At 44.8% G+C, this 24,724-nt stretch overlaps 1 protein-coding gene and 1 long non-coding RNA gene across 9 annotated transcripts in view; one reads left to right on the forward strand and one right to left on the reverse strand.

Moving 5' to 3' along the window:
* LOC139565392 (RNA binding protein fox-1 homolog 3-like) overlaps positions 1 to 24,724 on the reverse strand; it is a 393,289-nt gene that overhangs the window by 89,016 nt on the left and 279,549 nt on the right. Inside the window, exon 1 of one of the 8 annotated variants that reach the window (XM_071385694.1) lies at positions 14,964 to 15,370. The exons of the other annotated variants lie outside the window; for them this stretch is intronic. Coding sequence (XP_071241795.1) covers positions 14,964 to 15,089 — 126 coding nt within the window. The 5' untranslated portion in view covers positions 15,090 to 15,370. Of the gene's footprint in view, positions 1 to 14,963; positions 15,371 to 24,724 lie in introns of those variants that run through there. 8 annotated transcript variants of the gene reach the window in all.
* Positions 9,058 to 12,751, forward strand: LOC139565393 (uncharacterized). The gene is made up of 2 exons (XR_011672895.1): positions 9,058 to 10,695; positions 12,517 to 12,751. It is a non-coding gene; the product is annotated as an uncharacterized lncRNA (long non-coding RNA).

Raw genomic sequence — 24,724 nt, forward strand, 5'->3', positions numbered from 1 at the left:
AGTGTGTGTGTATATGAGTGTGTGTGTGTGTGTGTGTGTGTGTGTGTGTGTGTGTGTGTGTGTGTGTGTGTGTGTGTGTGTGTGTGTGTGTATATGAGTGTATATGAGTGTATATGAGTGTGTGTTTGTATGTATATGAGTGTGTGTGTGTGTGTGTATGAGTGTATATGAGTGTGTGTGTGTGTGTGTGTGTATGAGTGTATATGAGTGTGTGTGTGTGTGTGTATATGAGTGTGTGTGTGTGTGTGTGTGTGTGTGTGTGTGTGTGTGTGTGTGTGTGTGTGTGTGTGTGTGTGTGTGTGTGTGTGTGTGTGTGTGTGTGTGTGTGTGTGTGTGTGTGTGTGTGTGTGTGTGTGTGTGGTGTTTGATGGCCCGTCGGCTGCACATTGCTAATTTGCAGACGTGGGCCATTGTCCAGATGGTGGGCGCCTGCCTTCTAGGGGACGTTTTTACTTCCACCCCGACGACTGCTCAGTCAAGGCAGCCTGCTGAGACCCCAGCATCCCCCTCGCCTAGCGCATAGCGCCCAGGGGCCAGGGTTATCTGTCCTGGGTCACTGCCCCCTCTGTGCCACCAGTACCCAAACACCCCATACTGGACTGTACCTCTGTCCCCCCCAGTGTAGAGCCTCTCCCTGCCTTCTCCCTACAACAACAAGACAACACCTGGTATTTACAGTTCCTCCCATGTAATGAGAACTTTGGGAGACCGTCGGAACGGACCAGGCAAGGTCATGCGGTGCCAAGTTGCAGTTATTACAAAGTCACAATGAAAAGACTCATCCCTTGGTCAGCTGTCTAACAATCTGATGGATGTCATTTAACCTTCAATTGCAGCTGCCCCCGGCTTTAGACACCAGTAAATACACCACAGAGGAAAGTTGAAAATAAATTCCCATCATGCCCCAACTCCCATTTTCTCTTCTCTCTCCATGCCGGTGACACTGCGCCTTCTAGGAGTTAAATTATTTATTTTTAACCTCAACAGCAATCATGTTTGCTTCTAATTGGCCCAGATGTATGTATGCAAATGAGGGTTGGGGCTACATTTACAGGAACCCGGTGCAGGGTCCCCTCTTCCTCGAATATGAATTAACATCAATATTTATCTTACTCCTATTATGTAATTTCCTCTACATTCACATGCTAATTGTTGCAATTAGCATTAAATAAAAGCCCCAGTTCAGAGGGAATAACCTGCTGGTGAGCACTTACACTGACGCAGTGAGTAGTCACCTGCTCTCACACACACACACACACACAGAGAGGGTGAATGAGAGGAGAGGGGGAACAAGAGGAGAGGCGGGAGAGAGATCGAGCAAAAAGAGAAAGAGCAACAAAGAGTGATTTCTTTCTCCAGATAAAACTCTTAGAAGATTCAGATTGTACAGTTTACAGCTTCTGTTCGAGGGGCTCTCCGGTAAACAAAATCAAAAAGACAGGAACAGATAAAAATAAACGTTGGACCTAAATCATTTGATGAACGTGCAAATAATGGCGTGTGCGGCGTGTAACATGAAAGCTTAACCGAGTGCCAGCGCCAGTTACCAGAGAGGCTGGCTTCCACATGCTCTGCCTTCCCCAAGTTTATTGGAGATGACGTGTGTGTGTCAGTGACAGTGAATGTCCATGTTGAGGGGGAGTAGATTAGATCAAGTCCCCTGTGAAACAGCCTTGTCTGCTTCCATTGAGCATCCTGTCTCGTTAAAGAAACATGTATGCCTGGCCAATAAGCAGGTGTGCTGACATCAGAGGCGTGTTGGGAATACCGGAGCTGATTGTAAAAACCTATAGAGTATTCTTCAAACACAAACCCTATTTGACTGACTTACAGGTATCACGGGGTATCCGTGGGTAAAGTCTTACATGAAGATCAAGTGAGTGATGACTGCAATCTTCAGGTCCACTGGTTCTACATACAGTACCAGGCTTGGTGCTCAGTCCCCTATGGGATGTTCTGTCTTTGTGTGAACAGAATGGTAGTGGGAGCGAGAGTGTGAAGATGTGATTGAAGATGGAGCAGACCTCACTGGTTCCAGCCACTACTTCTCCAGCCCAAACAAGAGGCCAAAGCTTACCCAATAAAGGAGAGGAGCTCACTACTTTAACCGAGTTGGGAAGTGCCACAACCCTGGAAACCCACTCAAACTCTCCTCATCGAATCACCCCACAACTTAGGGAAGTGAATTCAGACCTTCATTGAAAAATGAAAACAGAGGGCTGGTGTATATAGCGTGTTCAAAACAACAGGGATAATTAAATAAATGAAAAAGTGAATAAATCATGTTTTCCCTATTCTACCACTCCTGGGCAATATCAATGTGTTTGAAATGCGAAGCTGCAATTTGCCAGCCAACATCACACTTTGAGTGTAGAATAATACATGTGAAACATCGACCAACATAACAGCAGCAGCCACGGCCCTCAGCTAACTTACTCTACACTGTAACTTAGATTGTCTTTTCCCCTATATCGTGGTGGGCATAGCTCTCTGAGGGAAAAGCCCCTTCACACAAATCACACAGAAATATACATCTAAAATCCTGCAGCCTTTGATCTGCCTTCATACAGTATAATCAGAGGAGGCCATGACCTTTGCTGATACAGTAGTACAACACTTCACTACAACAAGGCCTTATGGGGGTTTAGTAGTACAGTTTCACACACAGCAGTGCATCAGTTTGATGTAATGTAGTTTCCATCTCTTCATCTCTGCCTAATGGTACTGCCTGGACCCCCCAATAAAGAGCCTGAAACTTAATCTAGCACCAGTGGGAAAAAAATGTATCGCAAAATCATCAGAAGCATTGTTTACAGACCAAATGAAAGTGAAAATAAATTCTCAAATGAGTGTTGCTAGTGCAGCCGTCTATAAATCTAGCAGAAGCTGGGCTGCTGTCTTAAAGTGGATGGAGGGAGCTAGGCTCTGAAGTGGAAGAGCAGGTGGAGATGGATACGGTGGCACACTGGCTGTCTTACGCACAGAAACCTCCCTCGTAAAGTATGTTGAGGAATGGAGAATTTATGAGGCACAGATATCTCACTGCCGGCCTATCATTTCCATGACACTGTCACCGTAATTCTCTCCAAAACTCCCCAAACCCATAGATAAAAATGGCCATCACAGTCAGAGACGAAAGAGAGAGGAAAAAGGAGAAAAAGGAAGAGAGGGGAGAGTGAGAGAGAGAGGTTAGGGCTTGCCTTATCTATCTGAAGCACCTACTCTCTGACTGGTTGGAAATTACAGAAAAACACACAAGCTCCATAAACAAGCCGAAAATGTCTTGTCTATTTTGCTTACAGTCAAGGAATGTGAGGAATTATGGTCAATTGGAAGATGAGGCAAATTGTTGTTTGTACAGCATAAGAAGTCTCCATCTATCCCCCACTACCAGCAACTCCTCGGCTTCACAATGTCTTTTACCTTTGAGATGTGTGTGTGTTACAGAGGAGATTTGGGGTGTTTTTAGAGCGCTATCATAGAGTAGGTGGAGTACACTAGAGTGTATTAGAGAGGGCAGTGCTGCCCTGCGAGATTGGATTCTCACCCATGAAATGTAAGCACACAGAAAACTCTCGGCAGCAACAACCTCCAATTTACGCAGCAATTTTCCACTCGCTCTCGACAGAGCTAAATCGCATTTGTCTCCCTCGCATTGATACCACTCTGCCCTAGAATTTCATTCACATTCAGTTAATTAGCACTTCCTCTCCAAACACCAGAAAGAGCAATCATTGGAAAAAATGAGCAGAGTAATTTCTTACAGTTCATTGAGGGAGCCAGAATGTCGAGGATATCAGACTGATTACTCACGTTAGCACTGATAGCGGTCTGCCTGACAAAATAAAGTTATTTACATTACAAAAACAGTTGGCTTGGTAAATTAGGCCTTTCTCCGCATGACAATATCTCCTCTGACTGCGCTGCTTCAACGTTTTCTTGGTAAAAGCGGTGTCTTTCAGCCTTTACGACCCTCTTTGAAAACGTTAATTACTACTCATTACTTGCTATTGCTAAATGCTAACAATGTGGAGTTACAATTCCGATTCATTAAATTAGAAGCAAAGGTCTGAACAGTGGTGAGAAATGGGAAATATCTGCTTGTTCAGAGAGAGTGACTCCATAGTAGCTCATCTCTCCTAACATGAATAGCATAAAGTATAGAGTAGCCGTGAGGGAGATGACAGCTGGTACTGACCCCACCTCCAACAGTCCCCCTGGAGACATGCAGCACATGATCACTCCTATATTCTCCCAAGGACATGCTGTACTAATATGGCACTCAGACTCTCTCACTCACACACACACTGATTTACATTCATCTGAATCGCATATGAACACACACATGGGTGCATTTATCCATGCATAAATGCATGTGCAAAAAACCTATGGAGCATATGCACGTAGGCCTACACACACACACACGCACACGCACACGCACACGCACCCACGCACGCACGCACGCACGCACGCACGCGAGCACGCGGCACGTGGAGGCAGTAATTTGTAAGTTCCATTTTTTAAGGCACCACAGCAGTGATCCTGTGGGACCTAATAAAACCTCCTAAGCACATGGGGAGGAACCCCGAGGCGATGCTCTTTCCCACACAGCTCTCCTTGATAGATGATTGGAGAGAAACACAGAGGCGTGCTCCACTAACAAACTGCTGCAAGACAAAACAACCAGATTTAGGCTCTCAACGAAATGGAGACAGACGGGGAAGGAGGCCACTGATTTGGGGGAAATTACACAAGCTTCTTCACACCTTTTGAGGTGATTATCTAACTAGTGGAGAGTAATGAACCTCATTCCTGTTCAGTTGCCCGCCAGGAAAGAAGAAGAGTGTGAGCGTTTGTTTTGTTTATTCAACACATAGCAGGAAGGTGTATAACGGCCCACTTGTTATTCTAATAACCATCTAATGGTGATTTGTTCTGTATGTGAGTGTTGACAGGAGAGGCAGAGATGTGATGAGAATTAAAGGTATTACTCCATATTAACTTTAGGCTTTAAAAAAGAATGTGGCGTAACTGACAATTCAGTCCCACCTCTGAAATAGAAAAAAAATGATAATAAAAGGGCTCATTTGATTTGAAGAAACAAAAGCAATTATAAATGTGCCTGCTAGAGGTCATCTATTTGGTATGTGCCTGCTAGAGGTCATCTATTTGGTATGTGCCTGCTAGAGGTCATCTATTTGGTATGTGCCGGGTGGCACACTCCTCCCCCTCACTTTCATTTCCAAATACCTTTGGACTTTTTCACAGAGAACTTAAAATCAATTTCAAGCCCCATTTATTTTTATACACTAGTACATGTTGAACCACAACAGTATAGTTCAAATATTGATCTTCTTTAGAGGATGACCCCTGGTGCCTTTTAATAGTAATATATACAGTTACCGGCTTCCAAATGAGAAGCTAGCCACAGCAATATTGCAAGTCGAGGCAGAAATATTATTTAAAAATCACTGAGAACTACTAAAAAGTGTCTCTGATATGATAAATGATTTCCTCAAGCTGCAGTCGCATAACATACACTGGTGCTGATAATGACCTTTTGAAAAACAAAATTTCAGTGTTTACCTAGAGAACTATTTTTCACGAGCCCCGTCTAACTGACAGAGGAAAAACAGCTTGGCCGGAAGGGAAGGAGCACGAGGAGGAACGGAGAAACCGGTAATAATGCTTTGCTGTTCACTACTGCCATTAAGCAGGGTGGTGATAAAAAGGTGGTGGCTTTAATAGCAGGTGATGGCTGTTTCACTTCTATGGTCACTCTGTTAACTCAGCACACAAGATATTATGTCTCATTTGAGAGGATCCAGCTGAGAGGAGGAGGCTTGAAGGACAGTATGAGAGTGACTCTACATTATAAACATAATAATCACAGCTGGCTAAGTTACTGCAGTAAAGAAATAATTGGAGTCAAGCTGCTCGGGCTGCTTAAGCATTTTACTGAGCCATTCAGAGAAACAGAAAACCTCAGGATAGATTATATTTCAGTAAAAACAGTCACCCATACAAACATAGTTCTAATGGATTTTCACAGTGGGGTTATCATCCTCCCTGTTTTATCCCTGTGTGTGTGTTTGTGTGTGTGTGTGTGTGTGTGTGTGTGTGTGTGTGTGTGTGTGTGTGTGTGTGTGTGTGTGTGTGTGTGTGTGTGTGTGTGTGTGTGTGTGTGTGTGTGTGTGTGTGTGTGTGTGTGTGTGTGTGTGTGTGTGTGTGTGTGTGTGAAAGAGAGGGAGATAGAGAGAGCTCTCGCAGTGTAAAGACAAGGAGGCATTGTGTCGCGTCTCTCGTCTCTTTCCCCTCTCGCTGCCCCCTCAGCCTGCTCCGCTCGCGGTCTCTCTTTAGCTAAAGGAGCGCTCATGCGGACGTAATGGTGGCGATTGCAAAACCAAGCGAATACTCTTGAGCTGTATTAAATCTCTGCATAGAGAATGAGGCCACTGAGATACAGGGTTGACGACACTCACGTTCACTTCCCTTTTTGATCACAGGCTGCTCCTATAATAGTCCTATGATAATAGTTGTAAAATGCACATGGTGGCATATATTGGTGTCGCCCCCAATAAAACATTAAAATACTGCATTATACTTTCTTTAAATTAGGAGAAAAATTATGTTATGATTCCGGGATCTGGGATCAGTTTTCCTGAGACAGTAAATATTTGACATGAATAGTGATTAAAAGCTCAATTAAATGATGTGTCATGCTATAACAAAACATCTGGATGAATACTGGAGGGTGAAGATATCCACAACAGCACTTTGTTTTCAGGAAGTGGAGTATATTAGCATTAGAAGCACTGTGCATGCTAATCGCATGACACTGTAGGCTATGCATATAGAAAGCTTGGTCAACTCCACGCTAATGTGTACCATTAATGACTGGAGATGTTTAGCATTATTGGCAAAATGTAAATATACATTTATTAATGCACTGCACCCCACTCTAATGTTAAGTACGCATTCTTCTGTGAAACATTGTGAATCAACACAAATCCTTCCCCCCCAAAGAGACAGAACTCTCAAACTCCCACAATACGGCTTCATGCATGTGTAAATCTTTTGAACTGTTTGTGACATTCTTCTTTGTGGGGAGGAAATGTAATTTGGTTCCATTTGCAGCGGTCTAACAGAGTAAGTCGGTAGGTAGCCTTAAGAGAACTACTAGTCACCGGGAGGGAGTGTGGCGTGACTCGCATCCCTTCTGAAGAACTAGGCAGCCCTCACTCTGCTCAGCTCACACACCAAATGAAATTTCAACATAAACGACTGAGTTGTGATTTTTGAGTTGTGATTTACAATTCTCCTCCAGAGCGGCGAGGAAAAGTGAGAAAACATTTCAATCAGTCCTCTCCGCTTTTGTTCTGCTGTTATGAATTTGCTGTTTAAGGGACATAACAGCTGAATGGCAGAGAGAGAGAGAGAGAGGGCCTCCATAGGAATAATCTTAGGCAAAATACACAATGAAACGTTTTCCCAGCCAATGAAATAGCATTTGAAGTTTTTGAATTGAGTTTGATTGAATCAAAGTGAATTGCACTGCATCAAATTGACTGCATTAAGGAGTCAAGCCCAGCTTTCTTGGTGACAAAATGAAACTATTTAAAATGCTATGAATGCATTTAGAATTTATGAAACAGAAGATAGAAATATAAAATAACTTGTCAATGGATATAAAAAAATGGAGAAAGGTGTCGGAAACAGCTTTCACTTCTCCAGGCCCTCTCGTAATCTTCAAAGAATACCGGGTCCAGCTTTAACAGGAACCATTTAACGATAAAGGCCATGTACAGTGAGGGTCTCATTCAGCTTCGCGCCAAAAGAGACAACCATTCTCAGTTAACCTTTCCCCATGAGGTCAGTGGAGGGGGAGAACCCAGCCCTCCTGCCTCCTCCACACTCTCATTCCAAAGCCCAAAGAGGCTGTGGCTCATTTCTCAAACCCATCTCCCATGCACCCACACAGCCCATGTAGGAACAGAAACCTATTGGCCCCCAGTTACAGACAGCGTCTCCATTTACAGCTGTCAATAGTACAGCTTGGCCTACAATAATTATCCCCTAGAAAGGCCCTATCTCTTCACCGTTAGAATTAGCCCTGTCCCTGGAGATCTGGAACCTGAATTCCCCATACTGTCAGATACTGTCCCCCCGCCCCCCCCGGCAAAATATCCTCTCACTGGGGAGGCAGTGGAGGGTGAAGGCCTGAACCGAGGGGGAGGGATAGAGGGATGCAAAGATAGATAAAGTGGTGTATTCCCAGTTCTCTCCACATCCCTTCCTCCCCGGCCTCTGTCTTCCCTGCACTCCCGGCTGTGTAGAAGGGATCACAGTGTCGACGCAGGCAGGAGTCGGTTACACTGAGAGAAGAGAGATCAGTGGCCGCTGCTGTGGAGGAGGACGCAGCCCTCCCCTGGGCTGCCTGCCTGGTCACTGACAGAGGAACAGGTGAAACCAGAAACCAGAAACCAGACGATCCCTCCCCATCTACACACGCATGAAAGCTCCCTTTAAAGGTTGACTAACCATTTAAGATGCTATTCAAAAAACGGGTGAGGGGAAATGAATAACGCAAAACACCCACAGAAACAATCAATAGATATAACAATAAGGGTCAATATCAACACAGCAGAATGTAATGATACTAAATCCAATTACAAATCAAAGAAAGCAATTTCAGAAATGTGAGATGTCCAGATATGGTAGCAGGCTCAAACAGAGAGACATGTAAGATATGCCTTAAGAAACTCCCTCGTTTTAATTGAACTGCTTCCTACTTAGATAATATAGCTGCATTTACGACCACAGCCAGATGCCCACCCAAAGCCTGCTAAATAGAAAATCCATGGGATACAAACTGAGGCCCAGCAACTGTACAAGCCACAACTAAATACTGTTGGTTTACGTATCCCACCCCAACATTTGTATCAGAAATATATTTCTACTTTCATATACAGCAGTGAAGTAAACACCCGTACTGTAATTCATCAGTGCTGTCAATATCAGACACCATAAGTCATGGAATATGCTACTGGGCTTGCTCCTACCTATCTTTCCGAGTTGGTCCTGCCGTACATACCAATACGTACGCTACGGTCACAAGACGCAGGCCTCCTAATTGTCCCTAGAATTTCTAAGCAAACAGCGGGAGGCAGGGCTTTCTCCTATAGATCTCCATTTTTATGGAACAGTCTGCCTACCCATGTGAGAGACGCAGACTCGGTCTCAACCTTTAAGTCTTTACTGAAGACTTATCTCTTCAGTAGGTCATATGGTTGAGTGTAGTCTGGCCCAGGAGTGTGAAGGTGAACGGAAAGGCTCTGGAGCAACGAACCGCCCTTGCTGTCTCTGCCAGGCCGGTTCCCCTCTCTCCACTGGGATTCTCTGCCTCTAACCCTGTTACAGGGGCTGAGTCACTGGCTTGCTGGTGCTCTTTCATGCCGTCCCTAGGAGGGGTGCGTCACTTGAGTGGGTTGAGTTACTGACGTGATCTTCCTGTCTGGGTTGGCGCCCCCCCTTGGTTTGTGCTGTGGTGGAGACCTTTGTGGGTTATACTCGGCCTTGTCTCCGGATTGTAATGTTGGTGGTTGAGGATTTCCCTCTAGTGGTGCGGGGGCTGTGCTTTGGCAAAGTGGGTGGGGTTATATCCTTCCTGTTTGGCCCTGTCCGGGGGTTTCTTCGGATGGGGCCACAGTGTCTCCTGACCGCTCCTGTCTCAGCCTCCAGTATTTATGCTGCAGTAGTTTATGTGTCGGGGGGCTAGGGTCAGTTGGTTACCTGGAGTACTTCTCCTGTCTTATCCAGTGTCCTGTGTGAATTTAAGTATGCTCTCTCTAATTCTTTCGTTCTCTCTTTCTCTCTGAGAACCTGAGCCCTAGGACCATATGTCAGGACTACCGGGCATGATGACACCTTGCTGTCCCCAGTCCGCCTGGCCTTGCTGCTATTCCAGTTTCAACTGTTCTGCCTGCGGTTACGGAACCCCTACCTGTCCCAGACCTGCTGTTTTCAACTCTTAATGATCGGCTATGAAAAGCCAACTGAGATTTATTCCTGATTATTATTTGACCATGCTTGTCATTTATGAACATTTTGAAAATCTTGGCGCTCTCTAATTTTCTCCTTCTCTCTTTCTTTCTCTCGGAGGACCTGAGCCCTAGGACCATACGTCGGGACTACCGGCCGTGGTGACTCCTTGCTGTCCCCAGTCCGCCTGGCCTTGCTGCTATTCCAGTTTCAACTCTTCTGCCTGCGGTCATGGAACCCCTACCTGTCCCAGACCTGCTGTTTTCAACTCTTAATGATCGGCTATGAAAAGCCAACTGAGATTTATTCCTGATTATTATTTGACCATGCTTGTCATTTATGAACATTTTGAAAATCTTGGCTCTCTCTAATTTTCTCCTTCTCTCTTTCTTTCTCTCGGAGGACCTGGGCCCTAGGACCATGCGTCGGGACTGCCGCCCGTGGTGACTCCTTGCTGTCCCCAGTCCGCCTGGCCTTGCTGCTATTCCAGTTTCAGCTGTTCTGCCTGCGGTTATGGAACCGCCACCTGTCCCAGACCTGTTGTTTTTCAACTCTTGATGATCGGCTATGAAAAGCCAACTGAAAATTATTCATGATTATTATTTGACCATGCTTGTCACTTATGAACATTTTTGAACATCTTGGCATAGTTCTGTTATCTTCTTGCAACTATAGGGGGTGCTGTTCCGCATTAGCATATTTGGGTCTCCAAATTAAACTGCCTCGTGCTAAATTCTTGATCGTACAATATGCATATTATTGTTATTATTGGATAGAAAACACCTTCTAGTTTCTATAGAAGTTGGAATTTTGTCTCTGAGTGGTACAGAACAATTTCTACAGCACTTTTCATGACAGGGTTCAGATTTCAGAAATTTTTACCTCTGATCTGGGGTCTGTTTTTAAGGCGACAGTGAATGCTATGAAGAAACCGACACTGCCTACGTCTTCCTCTGGGTGTCTGTACGTCATCACGTTTTCAATGAAAGCGATGGGACATTCACAGCCATTATAAAAGACCAAAATGTACAGAGACCCCCCTTTCTCATCGTGCGCCTGAAGCGTGAAGGACATCGGACCTGCCTCGTTCCAAATCGTTTTCTAACCAGCAATATTTCTCCGGTCATGTTTTCAGTCGTTATAGTTGTTAAAAACATCATAATGTAGTTAATTTGAACCGTTTTATAGCAATTTATATCCGTTTAGTGCGATTTTGAGGAATTTCTTTGTCGTGCCCTTTTTAGCTTTGGAAACGTTTCGGGGTGTCGGTCGTTGGTGGTGGACATTTCGAAGGACAGAGGACATCTATCGACCAAAAGACGTTTATAACATAGAAAGGATACATTGCCCAAGAATATGATGGAAGAACAGCTCAAAGTAAGCAATATTTAATATGATAAATCGTGTTTCTGTCGAAATATTTTAAACGCATATTTCGCCATTTTGTTTGGTATAGCTTCACTTGGCGAACCCTGTATTGAAAAGTAAGGATAATTTTAAAAATGTAAATCAGCGGTTGCATTAAGAACTAATTTGTCTTTCGATTGCTGTCAACCCTGTATTTTTTAGTCAAGTATATGATTAGCTTTCAATTAAACTAGATCACTCTGATAGATGACGTCAGACATATTGAGGCTTGATTTCCTAGTATTTTTATTGTGTAACCACGGTTTTGTATGGCTAAATATGCACCTTTTCAAACAAACTGTATATGTATGTTGTAAAATGATGTTACAGGAGTGTCATCTGAAGAATTCTGAGAAGGTTAGTGAAAAAATTAATATATTTTGGCGGTGATTACGTTATAGCGCTCTTTGGCTGGAATCGATGCTCTGGTAACGTTTGCACATGTAGTATGCTAACTTATCGATTTATTGTGTTTTCGCTGAAAAACGCTTAGAAAATCTGAAATATGGTCTGAAATCACAAGAACTGGGTCTTTCCATTGCTATGCTTTGTCTATTTTTATGAAATGTTTTATGATGAGTAAATTGGTCATACACGTTGCTCTATCTAGTAATTCTAGTGGATTTGTGATGGTCGGTGCAATTGTAAACTGTGATTTCTACCTGAAATATGCACTTTTTTCTAACAAAAACTATCCTATACCATGAATATGTTATCAGACTGTCATCTGATGGTTTTTTTTATAGGTTATTGGCTATCAATATCTTAGTTGAGCCGAATTGGTGATAGCACCTGAAGGAGTAAGAAACTGATGGAGTTAGAATAGTGGTGTATTTTGCTAACGTGTTTAGCTAATAGATTTACATATTTTGTCTTCCCTGTAAAACATTTTAAAAATCTGAAATGGTGGCTTTATTCACAAGATCTGTATCTTTCATCTGGTGTCTTGGACTTGTGATTTAATGATATTTAGATGCTACTATCTACTTGTGAAGCTATGCTAGCTATGCTAATCAGTGTGTGGGGGGTGGGGGGTGCTCCCGGATCCGGGGTTAGTAGCCGTGAAAGGTTATAATCTCCACCCGGCACAGCCAGAAGAGGACTGGCCACCCCTCATAGCCTGGTTCCTCTCTAGGTTTCTTCCTAGGTTTTGGCCTTTCTAGGGAGTTTTTCCTAGCCACCGTGCTTCTACACCTGCATTACTAGCTGTTTGGGGTTTTAGGCTGGGTGTCTGTACAGCACTTCGAGATATTAGCTGATGTACGAAGGGCTATATAAAATAAAATTGAATTGAATTGAAAAATTGAATACTGTTAAATCCTGATCGACAGAGGAAAAAGATGACATCATCTCCGCAGACAGACAGGCAGCTTTTCACATGTAGTAGAGAGTCCCAAAACACCCTCTGAATTACAGCAGCGAGAGGTAGCATGATACTGCCATTTTGTAATCAGAAGAGCCGCATTTCTCTCATTACTCCACGAGGAGTCTCTTCTTGTGTTAATGAAAACAAACATTTAGCCAAGATTCATATACACAACAACCCACTACAAAGAGCATCAAAGCCGCCAGCCGTGGTACAACAACACAGTGAAACTGACGCAACGCAAAACAGGAAAAAGTATTGGTTCAGTAATCATTTATGTAATAAAACTCTGTACGCCTGTGATATCATACAGCTTCATGTTCCAACATAATACCCAAAGCACTCAGAGTAATTTTAATGCGGTCTCCCCTTTTTTGAATTCAAACAAACTGCTAGGGAAAAGGCTTTCACCTCAATCTATTCTCCTTATAGTCTCTGTGTGTCTCTTCCCACACACAGGCGGCTGGTGTGTCTGGGCCGAGGTGCGGAGAGAAAGAGAGGTGCAGAGGATGCAATGACCGTCTGAAAAGGAGCGATGGCCACGATACAAAAGAGGGGTCAGCACAGAGAAAGGGGGAGAGGAGAGGGCTAGAGGCTGAATCTTGATTCAGTGAATGAGTCATTTCCCAAATAACACTGCAGGAGTAGGATCAGCCCGGTGGGCCTCCATAACATGGGAATGTGAATAATTGATTCATGTAAAATGCTTTGATATTTTGTGAAAACATCCTTTTTGAATTTTCTATGAATTCTGAGGTGTTACTCCACTTAATAAGGATATGGATTGAACAGAGCAAAACATTTATTTGTTTAAAGCAGGGACTAACATTATATGCCCCATATGTGACATACAATTAGTAATATATATATATTTTTACTAGAGTCATCCACAAATTATATGGATAGATACAGTACAGTATTCTTGTGTTTCAGAAAATAATGTTGTCTTTGTAGACCAGCCTCTCTATTTCCATAAGTCAGTTACAGCAGAGGTAAAGTTGAAGAAATTCCCAATTGTCATACATATCACCCTTTGTTTCATACACGAATATAGACCCCAACCCCCATACACACCCATGCAAAAATATGGACACACACACACACACACATTCCTGAGGCCATGAATAAAAGCAGTATTTCCTTGGGGAATCCTAGCCCTGGCTTCTCCACATGAAGTGTGTGCTAGCGGCACCTGGTCGTCCACATGCCTGTCCCCCTCTGATGGCCTAGCCGTCGGAGTGTGCCCGCGCTGGACAGATGGGTAGGAGGGGAGAGGGCCATTACCCTGATGGGGAGCAGGATTTAAAGGGGGAAGCAGGAGGCTCCATCCTGCCAGCCTTACCATTATTTGCTTCAATCACTGCAGTAACACACTGTTTACTGCAACACATGCTAGTGGTAGTAAAATCACAATTGAACAGGCGACCACCCCCCCTCGCTGAATTAAAATGTTTTGAATAATTCAAGAGATGCATATGGGCCCGCTCTTAACAGTCACCTTGTTGGGTAGTTGTTTTCCTCTGCAGATTCTCTTAAGATTTCACAAAGCAAGAGGGACCAGTGACAAGGAATCAATTAAAACCAAAAATCGAAGCTTCATAAAATTACTCAAACAAATATCAATGTAGATGATCATGACAGAAAAGTGAAAGAGTTGCTCAATGTCCCCCTCTCACAAAATGCACATAAGTGACTGAGTGTAATTTTTTAAATCTGAATTTCTCAGTGAAAAGTGTTAACGCACAATGGAAAGTGACAGGACAGTATGACCATAGAATTAGCAGTAAAATATGCAGTGTTACAATCACAGCAAAATGAGTCATGAAGCCGAGATCTAAACAAACATGTCGTATCAGTCTCACGTCACTAATTCATGAATTCCCTCGTTCAAAACTGCACGAGGTGGATTAGAGGAAAATAAAGGGGAGGAAATAAAGGCTGAAAATGGGAAAATAAAGGAGATGACCCCCCCTGTCTGTGTTGGAAGGGTCAGGGTCGGGGTTGGGGAAGTACTCGGGGAAACACAATGCTATCACGTGCTGCTGAGCAAACGGAGGAATGAAAGAGACGGAGAGAGAGAGAGAGAGAGAGAGGGAGGGAGAGGAGGAGACAGTAACAGAGAGGAAGGGATGGATATAGAGAGACGTACCTGGTGTAGGTAGAGGAAGGCAGGGGGACAGTGGAGGGAGTGAGGTAGCATCCCGGAGCCGGAGAGAAGCAGACAGCCTGAGTTGGCCATGGAGCTCAGCGTGTGGTAACGGGATGCTTTGCGCATTTAGCAGGAAGATCCTTCGCTCTCTTTCTTCGCTACTCTTGTCTCTTGCTCTCTCTTGCTCGCTCTCTCGTTCCCACTCACTCTCTCTACTCTCTCTACTCTCTCTCTCTCTCTCCTTCTGGCACAGAGTACCACTCTCTTTTTTCTCTCTCCTGCCCTGGTCTTCCTTCTCTCCTGTTGTGGTCTTTTATTCCTTCCTGAGAATTTCTCTTTCTGCTTTTGTGTGTCTATTGCAGTAGGTAACCACGGTAGCCAGCCGCACACTGACAATGTGCATGTGCCACCTCTCTCTCTCTCTCTCTCTCTCTCTCTCTCTCTCTCTCTCTCTCTCTCTCTCTCTCTCTCTCTCTCTCTCTCTCTCCTTCCCTATCTCTCTCTCCATCCCTCCCTCTCTCTCTCTCTCCTTCCCTCCCTCTCCCTATCTCTCCTTCTCTCTCTCTCTCTCTCTCTCTCTCTCTCTCTCTCTCTCTCTCTCTCTCTCTCTCTCTCTCTCTCTCTCTCTCTCTCTCTCTCTCTCTCTCTCTCCTTCCCTATCTCTCTCTTTCCTTCCCTCCCTCTCCCTATCTCTCCTTCCCTATCTTTCTCTCTCTCTCCGTCTCTCTCTCTCTCTCTCTCTCTCTCTCTCTCTCTCCTTCCCTATTTCTCTCTCTCGCTTGTCCCCGGCGCGACTCTGTTTACTTTGGAAGCGATAAAAGCCAACATAAGCATTCAGACACAGAAGGGGAGGTTCTGTGCAAACCGGGGAGAGAGAGGGAAGGGGGGTTGTAGAGTCGATGGGGGTGGGAGTTGGGGTGATAAAAGAGGTGATGTATTCCTACATCAAACAGGCTGTGTGAATAACATGGGGATGAAATGACATTAGAACAGCAGCTGATCCTGGGCATTAGCACCTCGTGGGATGCTGCGTACAGCCTTTTAATTGCAGGCTCCCCCTCAGAGCCTAATGCTGTCCACAGTCTCCCTCCGTCTATACAAGAGCTGCACTCAAGGACACATACAACATGTATGGCAAATATTAATTCACAGCATCCATAGAAGTCTGGCAAATGTATTCACAAAGCCCCGTTATTCGCTTTAGCTTCGGCCGTGACATCTCTCTTCATCTGTGAGCAGTAAATATACATCCGCCCTGACAGAGAGAGTCTATCCATAAATTATTTACGCTACAAATGTAAAGTCCCTTTTTAATATTTTTTCCTTCTTCTGTAGAAACAACAAGGGGCTTGATATAAAACGCAATGGAGCTCACATAAAGGCTGTGTGATGTTACCCTTCAAACACAACCCATTTATGACACAGGGGTAGCTACAATAATATCATTGTGAATTTGGTCACTTTCCCACCCAGACACAGACAGACCATCATAATCACGCCCTGCTGTGGGAGACAACGCATGTCCACTGTGCCAAATTAACTCACTCTGGGACACTCCATTCAGATTCAATCAGCCCCATTCAGATAGTATGCAGGGGGGAAATTACACCAGGAAGGAGTTCAACTAACCCCTACTTCCTATTCATTAGCCCCAGACACTGGGACAGAGCACAGATTGCAGATTAGGGAATACCAAACAGTGGCACGGCACAATGTGTAATACTGTAATAACATTATGTAATTGTTGGCTGATATGTTTTGTACATCTAATTGTTGAGCTGAACAGAATGGAGGGAAAAGTTGGTCCTCTGCTAAATGACCAATCAGCATGATCTTAATTGAGACTTGGATAAGGCTGAGGCTGTGTTAACTGGAACTCCAGTGGTATGACTGCATGTCTGCATGACTACATGTCTACACACGTCTTGTTCAGGTCCAAGAGCCTGTGTTAAGTACAAGCAGTCGGCCAGTATTACCGCTGTATGTCACTGTACTGTATAACACTCTCTGATGAGATGACTTGGCTAGAGCCAGCAGGTGCTGCTACTGCTGCAGAGAGAGACACATAGCTTCTCTCTCTCTCTCTCTCTCTCTCTCTCTCTCTCTCTCTCTCTCTCTCTCTCTCTCTCTCTCTCTCTCTCTCTCTCTCTCTCTCTCTCTCTCTCTCTCTCTCTCTCTCCCTCTCTCTCCCTCTCTCTCTGTTTATAATTCAAATTAGCTGTGTCAGATCACTCCCTTCAAAGAGAGAATTGCTGGAATGTTCTCCACTGTGCCTTTCTTTGAGTTATGTGGAATCAAAGCTATCAAAATGTGCTGGAGATATACTCAGTTAACTCCAGTAAACTCCAGACCTATTCTTCCAATGAAAAAAAGAAGAGAAACCATTGCTGTAGACTGTTGATGAAATACAGGAGCTGACTTCCAACATCCAACACACAATGACCACCATCATCACTGTCTTCTATCACCTCCTCCTCCTCCTCATCACCATGACCACCATCATCACTGTCTTCTATCACCTCCTCCTCCTCATCACCATGACCACCATCATCACTGTCTTCTATCACCTCCTCCTCCTCCTCATCACCATGACCACCATCATCACTGTCTTCTATCACCTCCTCCTCCTCCTCATCACCATGACCACCATCATCACTGTCTTCTATCACCTCCTCCTCCTCCTCATCACCATGACCACCATCATCACTGTCTTCTATCACCTCCTCCTCATCACCACGATCACCATTTCCACTGTGGCAACCTGATAATAATCCTAATAACGATTATTATCCCCACCCCCCTTGTCATGTGTTTCTCCAGTGTGTTTCTAGTTGGTCCAGCTATGTGATTACTCCTCTGAGACAGGACTCACACAGAGGTGGGGGAGATGAGAGGAACAGGAGATGCAATCAGCTGATTTGAGACATTACTGTTTTTAAAGCAGGTGATAATATCCCTTCGAAATATAACAGTGAAACACCAGATAATAGATAAAAGACAAACAGGAAATATGTTACAAATATGGTGATTTTCCTGTGGGTCTTAGAGGCCGGTGTGGTTGTAATGTAGTCTGTAATGTAGTCTGTAATGTAGTCTGTAAAGGCGGAAAGCAGCAGTGATACCATTAAGATGCCATCCCCTGAGCTCCGAGCCCAGTCAGCAATAATCAGAGGCAATAGAGGCAGTGGCTAATGCGGCCCAAACAATTGGAGGCACATGCCTGTTTCCCACTGTTTACCATATTGCCAAGATCAATACTGACTACTAGCAATAATCATCATAAGAGATGGCTGTTTATATCCTTACCTCTGCTCTCTCTGTCAGTCTACTGCAGGGTTTCACTATGGACACAGCTCCCCCATCAGGAGGACAGAGAGAAACAGACAGAAAACAAATGTGTACAACGCATAATAGGAACATGATATGAACAAATGTAGACATGTTGATACATATTCAATGATATTTTATCACTCGCTGTCACTTGTTAGTGAACATATTGATATAATCAGTTAACTGATGTTCCAAAAAGATCACTGATCTCAGAGTATGTTATTTGGTCCAGATGTTATTTGGTCTAGAGTAGTCTCTCTGTGACCCAACACCCCCTCACCCCCCCTCCTCTCTCCGAGGAGACCTCTGGAGATCCTTTGACATGAAAACAAAGCAGCAGCAGTGCTGGGTAGATTACTGGAGAGGCAGCGGGGGCCTTTGGAAGGGGGACCCTTGGAGTGCCCCTCTGACAAGCCTTCCTCATTATCTGGCATCGCCATGGCGCCTCGGAACCCCTCAGTAGATGAGGGGGCACACGGACGCCATGACCAGCGTGTCCTCAGGGCGTGCAGCGAGGCGAGGGTGGTGCTCTCGCTAAAGGTCCACTGATTAAACCTCAGGCCCAGAGCGCCTGGGATCCCCACTAATTAAAGGTTGTGTCATAGCAGCCTAACATAACAAACTTCTGACTGCTGCTCCCTCTGGTTTATCATAACAAGGACATATTGCAAACTTCTCCGGCCACTCTCCCCGCCCCACCCCTCTCATTTTCCCTGGCATCCCTGGCAGAGTCTTACGCCAGTTGGTTCAGGACGGGAACGGGGCGCCAGGAGGACAAGGCGGGACACCAGATAATGTGTTTAACCTGCCTCTCACCCGTCTCACCGTGCCAGGCTCTTTGTGGAAGAGTCAGCGCCCCTTTGTCTGGGCTCATAATTAAGGCAACAAGGTACCCGCTCTCCCGCTCATTATTTCTTCACTTTGTGTGCAGATCGAAGTCATTAGGAAGGCTGTGCCACGGGGGGCTGCTGGTGTGATCACACAGACAGAACACGGAGATATGAAGGAACAGGATTTGCTAGTCTTTCTTGCACCAAATTAGCCGCGTTTGTCTCTCACTTGTCTTTTAAATGTCAATAGCCGGCTACAGTTAAAGTATTGGTTTTGGCTCCCCAAAGCTGTCAAGTCCTAATAACATTGATGAAAGGATAGTTATGGGTTAGGGAAGGGGTGGGTGAGTTTGTCTGTCAGATCTAAGCCACTAGGATATGCTGTTGCTGTAGGCCCTTGCTACAGACTTCAGGCTCTGGTAACCGCCACTGTAAATGGATTCTGAAACAGTGCTTGGCTTTTATATGATGTCATTCATCCTCATATGTTTTCGCCCGCCGCGTTTCACAATCACGGCTTTCTTTATTGCAAACTAATGCACCCAGTGCTGGGATCAGCAGGTTGCGTCCGGCCATCACTCACCAGCCTGGGAGAGGTCAGGCCTTTTGGACTTTTGAGCACTCTTCCGTCTTGCTGCGACACTGCAGAAAGCCTGAGGACTCACCATGCTTTCCACACAGAGCTGCCGTATATCACCTCACCCTCCCCCCTCACCACCACCACCCCTCTGGCTCTCAGAGAAAATGAAAGAGAGAGAGAGAGAGAGACGAAGGCTCACAGCGGACAGTCAACGTCAATACTAGGAAGCTTTTACTGGCTTCTCCTCCTCTCCTCTCTGCCTCCGGGCTAGGAAGTGCCCCAGCTAGGAGCGGGTGATAGCCCAGGCCAAAACAGTGGGAGGGTAAAAGGTGGGAGGAACACAAGCGAGGGTTTTGCTCAGGCACAGGAGGGGTCAGCAAACAGGAAAGGGTCAGGCTCTGTTAGCCCTGCAGGGCCCGGTGAACCGGAGAGAGAGAGAGAGAGAGAGAGAGCTGACAGGGCAAAGGGACTGCCATGCAAGGAAATCACATCAGATCGATGATGAAATATTTACTGTCCCTCAGAGAGACGCTCTAGGGGATGTTGTCACGTAGTGTATGCCTCGGTTTCACTGCTTAGTACGACAACCATGTCCTGCAGTACCAAGGGGTCACTATTTGACAAAACAATCTAACGCACGCCTAACTGAAATGTCATAAGTGAGGAGGAATTTCAGTTGGGTCCTTTTGATTGAAAGCAAATAACAAGTAATACAAATAGCGTCATTACATATGGAATGCGTTGAGCAATGAAACGTCAAATTATTCAGAGCATTATTCTCCTTATGACATTTTCAAACTTCCTGACCTGCCTCGACAACGCTACTGTAGCAACTGTTACCATAGCGGCCGAAGGCCCGAGGCAAGGTCAATTACAACGATTGGTGCGCTGACTCCAAGTGCATTCCATTTGGAACAGATTGGTCATGCCCAGTAATGTCCCCTATCCAGCAGGCATACCTCTCACCATCACTCTTTAACCGGCAGCAGAGAGAGGAACTCCAGATGGGTTTCCATCTCTGTTGTGCCACCGTCTCTCCCTCCCTCAGGGGTCAGGTGTTCAAACCATGGCCACCACGTCTTCCTCAGAGGATCACAGGGAGACGGCTGATACATCAATACCGCCTCCCCTCCACATATCATAACAGAGTAAATGAAACCGGAGGTGTGATTGTGTGTGGTGTAAATACAGAGTGCCTGCCAGGCTGCCAGCCTCTGTCTGGCCGAGGGTGCCCAGAGCTCCTGCTGTTGTTACCGGAGAGGCACCCACGCCGCACACACACACACCCACACACCCACACACACACACACACACACACACACACACACACACACACACACACACACACACACACACACACACACACACACACACACACACACACACACACACACACACACACACACACACACACACACACACACACACACACACACACACACACACACATGTAATATCTCTGTGTGGAAGTCTATGTCATGAATGTAACATCATGCCTCTTTTCCACTAAACCCAAATGCTGAGGTATATCTGGTCAATATTTCACAAACATTCTGCCTCCGTGCCAAACTGTTGAGGGCACGACGCAGAGGATATTCCAACAGAGAATTTCATCATGTCAAACTCAGGAAAAAGAAGAAAAATAAAAGAATTAACGTTCCAAATAGGTAAATGTGAGCACAATACCACCTGAGACAGGGAATCATCTGTGTCCACTGTGATCAGTCTTGGTCATGTTTCCATATTGCTCGTGCAGAGTGACTCTTGTTTCTGCTTTTTTCCCCCGTGCTAATGCTATCAGTCACCTGCTGTAGCAGGACTGATAGAGAGTTGTCTGTTGCCATTCTCATTACAGCAGGGGAGAACGCGGTGGCAGAGGCAGTGCCGAGCCCACCAACTGGAGTAACCTTTCATTGAGACGGAGGGAGGGAGGCAACCACACAGAGACAACACCTCCGTCTACTTGACGTAACCCTATTACCGCTCCCTTAATTTTTCTGCCTTGACACCTTGGAGCGAAAGAAACGGTTAAAAGAATGAGTGAACAAAAGCTGCATTGCGTGGGGAGGGATGGAGGGAGTTAGGGATGGAGGGAGGGAGGGAAATGAGAGGGGGAGACAATGGCGAGGTAGGCAGCGGAGGAGAGACAGAGAGAGACAGGAGCAGTGCATTCTGGGTACCCTATATTATCCCTCCAGCAGCACACATCAATTATATGGAGGTGGCCTTCTCTGATTTCTCCTCCACCTAGCGGATTATTCCCCTGCTCTGCCCGGCAACACACACACTGACTCCCTCTAAAAGATGCTTTACTTGTTACTGTTTTCAACTAAAGGGATTTGGTTCTGTATATGACACTGATTATATGACAATATATGTCAGCTTTACACAAATCTCATAGTTGAAGGGATATTTGACCAAAACACAGCTTTGCTTAAAAGTTGATATTTCAACCTTTAATGTTTGTTTAACTCCCTCTGTAAGGGGATTTCCTTTTATTCTAATAATATTTATGTACTGTAAGATATATCAATGTTTCCTTTTCCTTTTAATCTTTTCAAACACTTCCAAACAACCTTTCCAATTTTACAGGCCATCTGTTTGTATACACCAGGATCAAAGCCAAAGCACTGCACAAAATTCTGTTTCACAAAATAACTACATGACCGGCAAAATAACTCACTCTGGAATAAGAACCTCTAAAAACATCAGATATTCCCTCAAATATGAGATCAAAATCAAGATAGAGTGCTATCTGATAAAAAAGGGTTGTTTGAGTAGTTTGATTTGGTCAAGGAATTTGCTAGACCCATCTACTGTGCTTCCATGCAGCCTGCCTCAGCTTGGTGTGGAGACCCCGTGCAGCGACCCTTGTCGCAGGGCTGATCTCTCTCTCCCGCCTCTGATCTGGCTTGCAGCAGTGGCAGCCAGCGGCGGGTGCTGGTTCACCGCGTGACTGCAGTAGCTGTCTGTGTAGCGAGATTAAAGGGTCCGTATCGATCCGCACTGCGCTCATGCATTTTGTATGAGGGAGACATTGTCAGAGAGGCATCTCGGATTAAAAAGAGGGTAGAGGGAGAGTTCCAGAAAATATGCTGAACTCTGTGAAAAATCCCCTAATGTTGAAGTGTTATGTATGTAAACTCCCTTAAATATAGTAAATTGCCGTGAACTCTCATCGACCGGAGAGATATTAGTCGCTTTTCAATGCTTTTCTTTTTCATTTGCTGCTTGTAATGTTTGCATTTATGGTTAAAAATGAGAGCGAAAAATACTAGTCAAAAAAGAGAATATGAACTGGCAGCTAGAGACAGTCTAATGGTGGCACTGAGTCTGTTGGAGAATGCTCAAGTAGAGTGTGAATTATTTAGGATGTGTGGCTAGTGTGCGCATAATAAAGTCATCCCACCCAGCAACACCAGTCAAGAGTGATCAGGAGTATACAAGGAGTATACAAGGAGTATACAGGGAGTATACAGTACTACTATTCTCTTCTTTGAGATCTAGAAATCCTTTCTTGCAATCATGCAAAGATTTGCCTTTAACATCATTTTGTTGGGGCCTTTGCTTAGAAAATCCAACTGACCTGTCAAAATCGACTATTTCAAATTCTCATACGGATTTTCAAATTACAAGCTGTTCTTTTTCAAAGGTCTTTACCTTTACACATAAACAATTATGTAGGTGAATTAACCTGAAATGCCCAACATTTAAAAAAAAAATTGCACTTGCAAATATGGGCCTTTCATATTTGTTGATCTGTACATCCCAGGAATAACTGATGCCTGCATCTTGATGATTTCTTTAGAAACATACATAGAGTTTTTACAGTCAGCAGTTCCCTAATGCTGCTGATTATTCCTCGTATATATTTTATGCTGGTTATCCGTACATATATGAAGCATGGCAATGTTTTAGCTAAATGCCCACGTAAAAGCCTTTATATTTATCCTAATCCTGGACTCTTGATCCTCCCAGCACATGTCAATCTCACCTGAACCTCTGTGAAAACAAGACAGAGTAATCAATGGATGATATTCACATTGTGGGAGAGAGGGAGGGAGAAGAGACACTACCAGTGAACAACCAGGATGATTCAAACACACTGATCTCTGGGTGTCAAACAGGGCCTTCTGTCCTCACTGGCAGCTGATCTGAAACTGAGCCACTGATATAGACCATCTATCAGAAGGCACATTCATGCTTCTCTTTACTAACATATCATAAGGACGTATCCAGTCATGCTGTAACTATGGTAAACACAGACATCTGCACGCAAACGCGCCTGTGCATGCACGGACACAGGCACGCACACAGGCGCACACACACACGCAAACGCACCTGTGCACGCACACACACGCACATACACAGACACACAGACACACACACAGTCTGATATAATGTCCTGGGGAAGCATTAGCACATATATCAAGGTAAAGTTACACATGAAGAGATATAGAAGAGGAGATAAACTGCCTTTTACAGCATCAACAATCAAAGCATTTAGTAGATTGGACACAAGCACGTTCTGGAAGCTGGATCTGACTAATCTACAAATGGCTTCTTGTTATTAAACTGCTAATTCAGAGGATTAAAGGATCCATGAGAACACAATCCTCTTTACTGGATGTTCCTTGGATGCTGAAGGTGGCTTAAATATTAATTAAGCACACACACACACACGTGCACCCATATGCGCACATACTCCTACTTGCATGCTTGTACAGACACAGACATACGCAGATATATACACAGACACAAACATGGAGGTACACATGCTGTATCTGTCTCATACACACACATGCACACACCTGTATTCATATACAGTACAGCAGACCCCCCCTCTTCCCCTCACACATGCACACACACACACACACACACACCTGTATTCATATACAGTACAGCAGACCCCCCCTCTTCCCCTCACACATGCACACACACACACACACCTGTATTCATATACAGTACAGCAGACCCCCCCTCTTCCCCTCACACACGCACACACACACACACACACACAC

Source organism: Salvelinus alpinus, chromosome 36 (genome assembly GCF_045679555.1).
Source record: "Salvelinus alpinus chromosome 36, SLU_Salpinus.1, whole genome shotgun sequence".
Classification (NCBI taxonomy): Eukaryota; Metazoa; Chordata; class Actinopteri; order Salmoniformes; family Salmonidae; genus Salvelinus; species Salvelinus alpinus.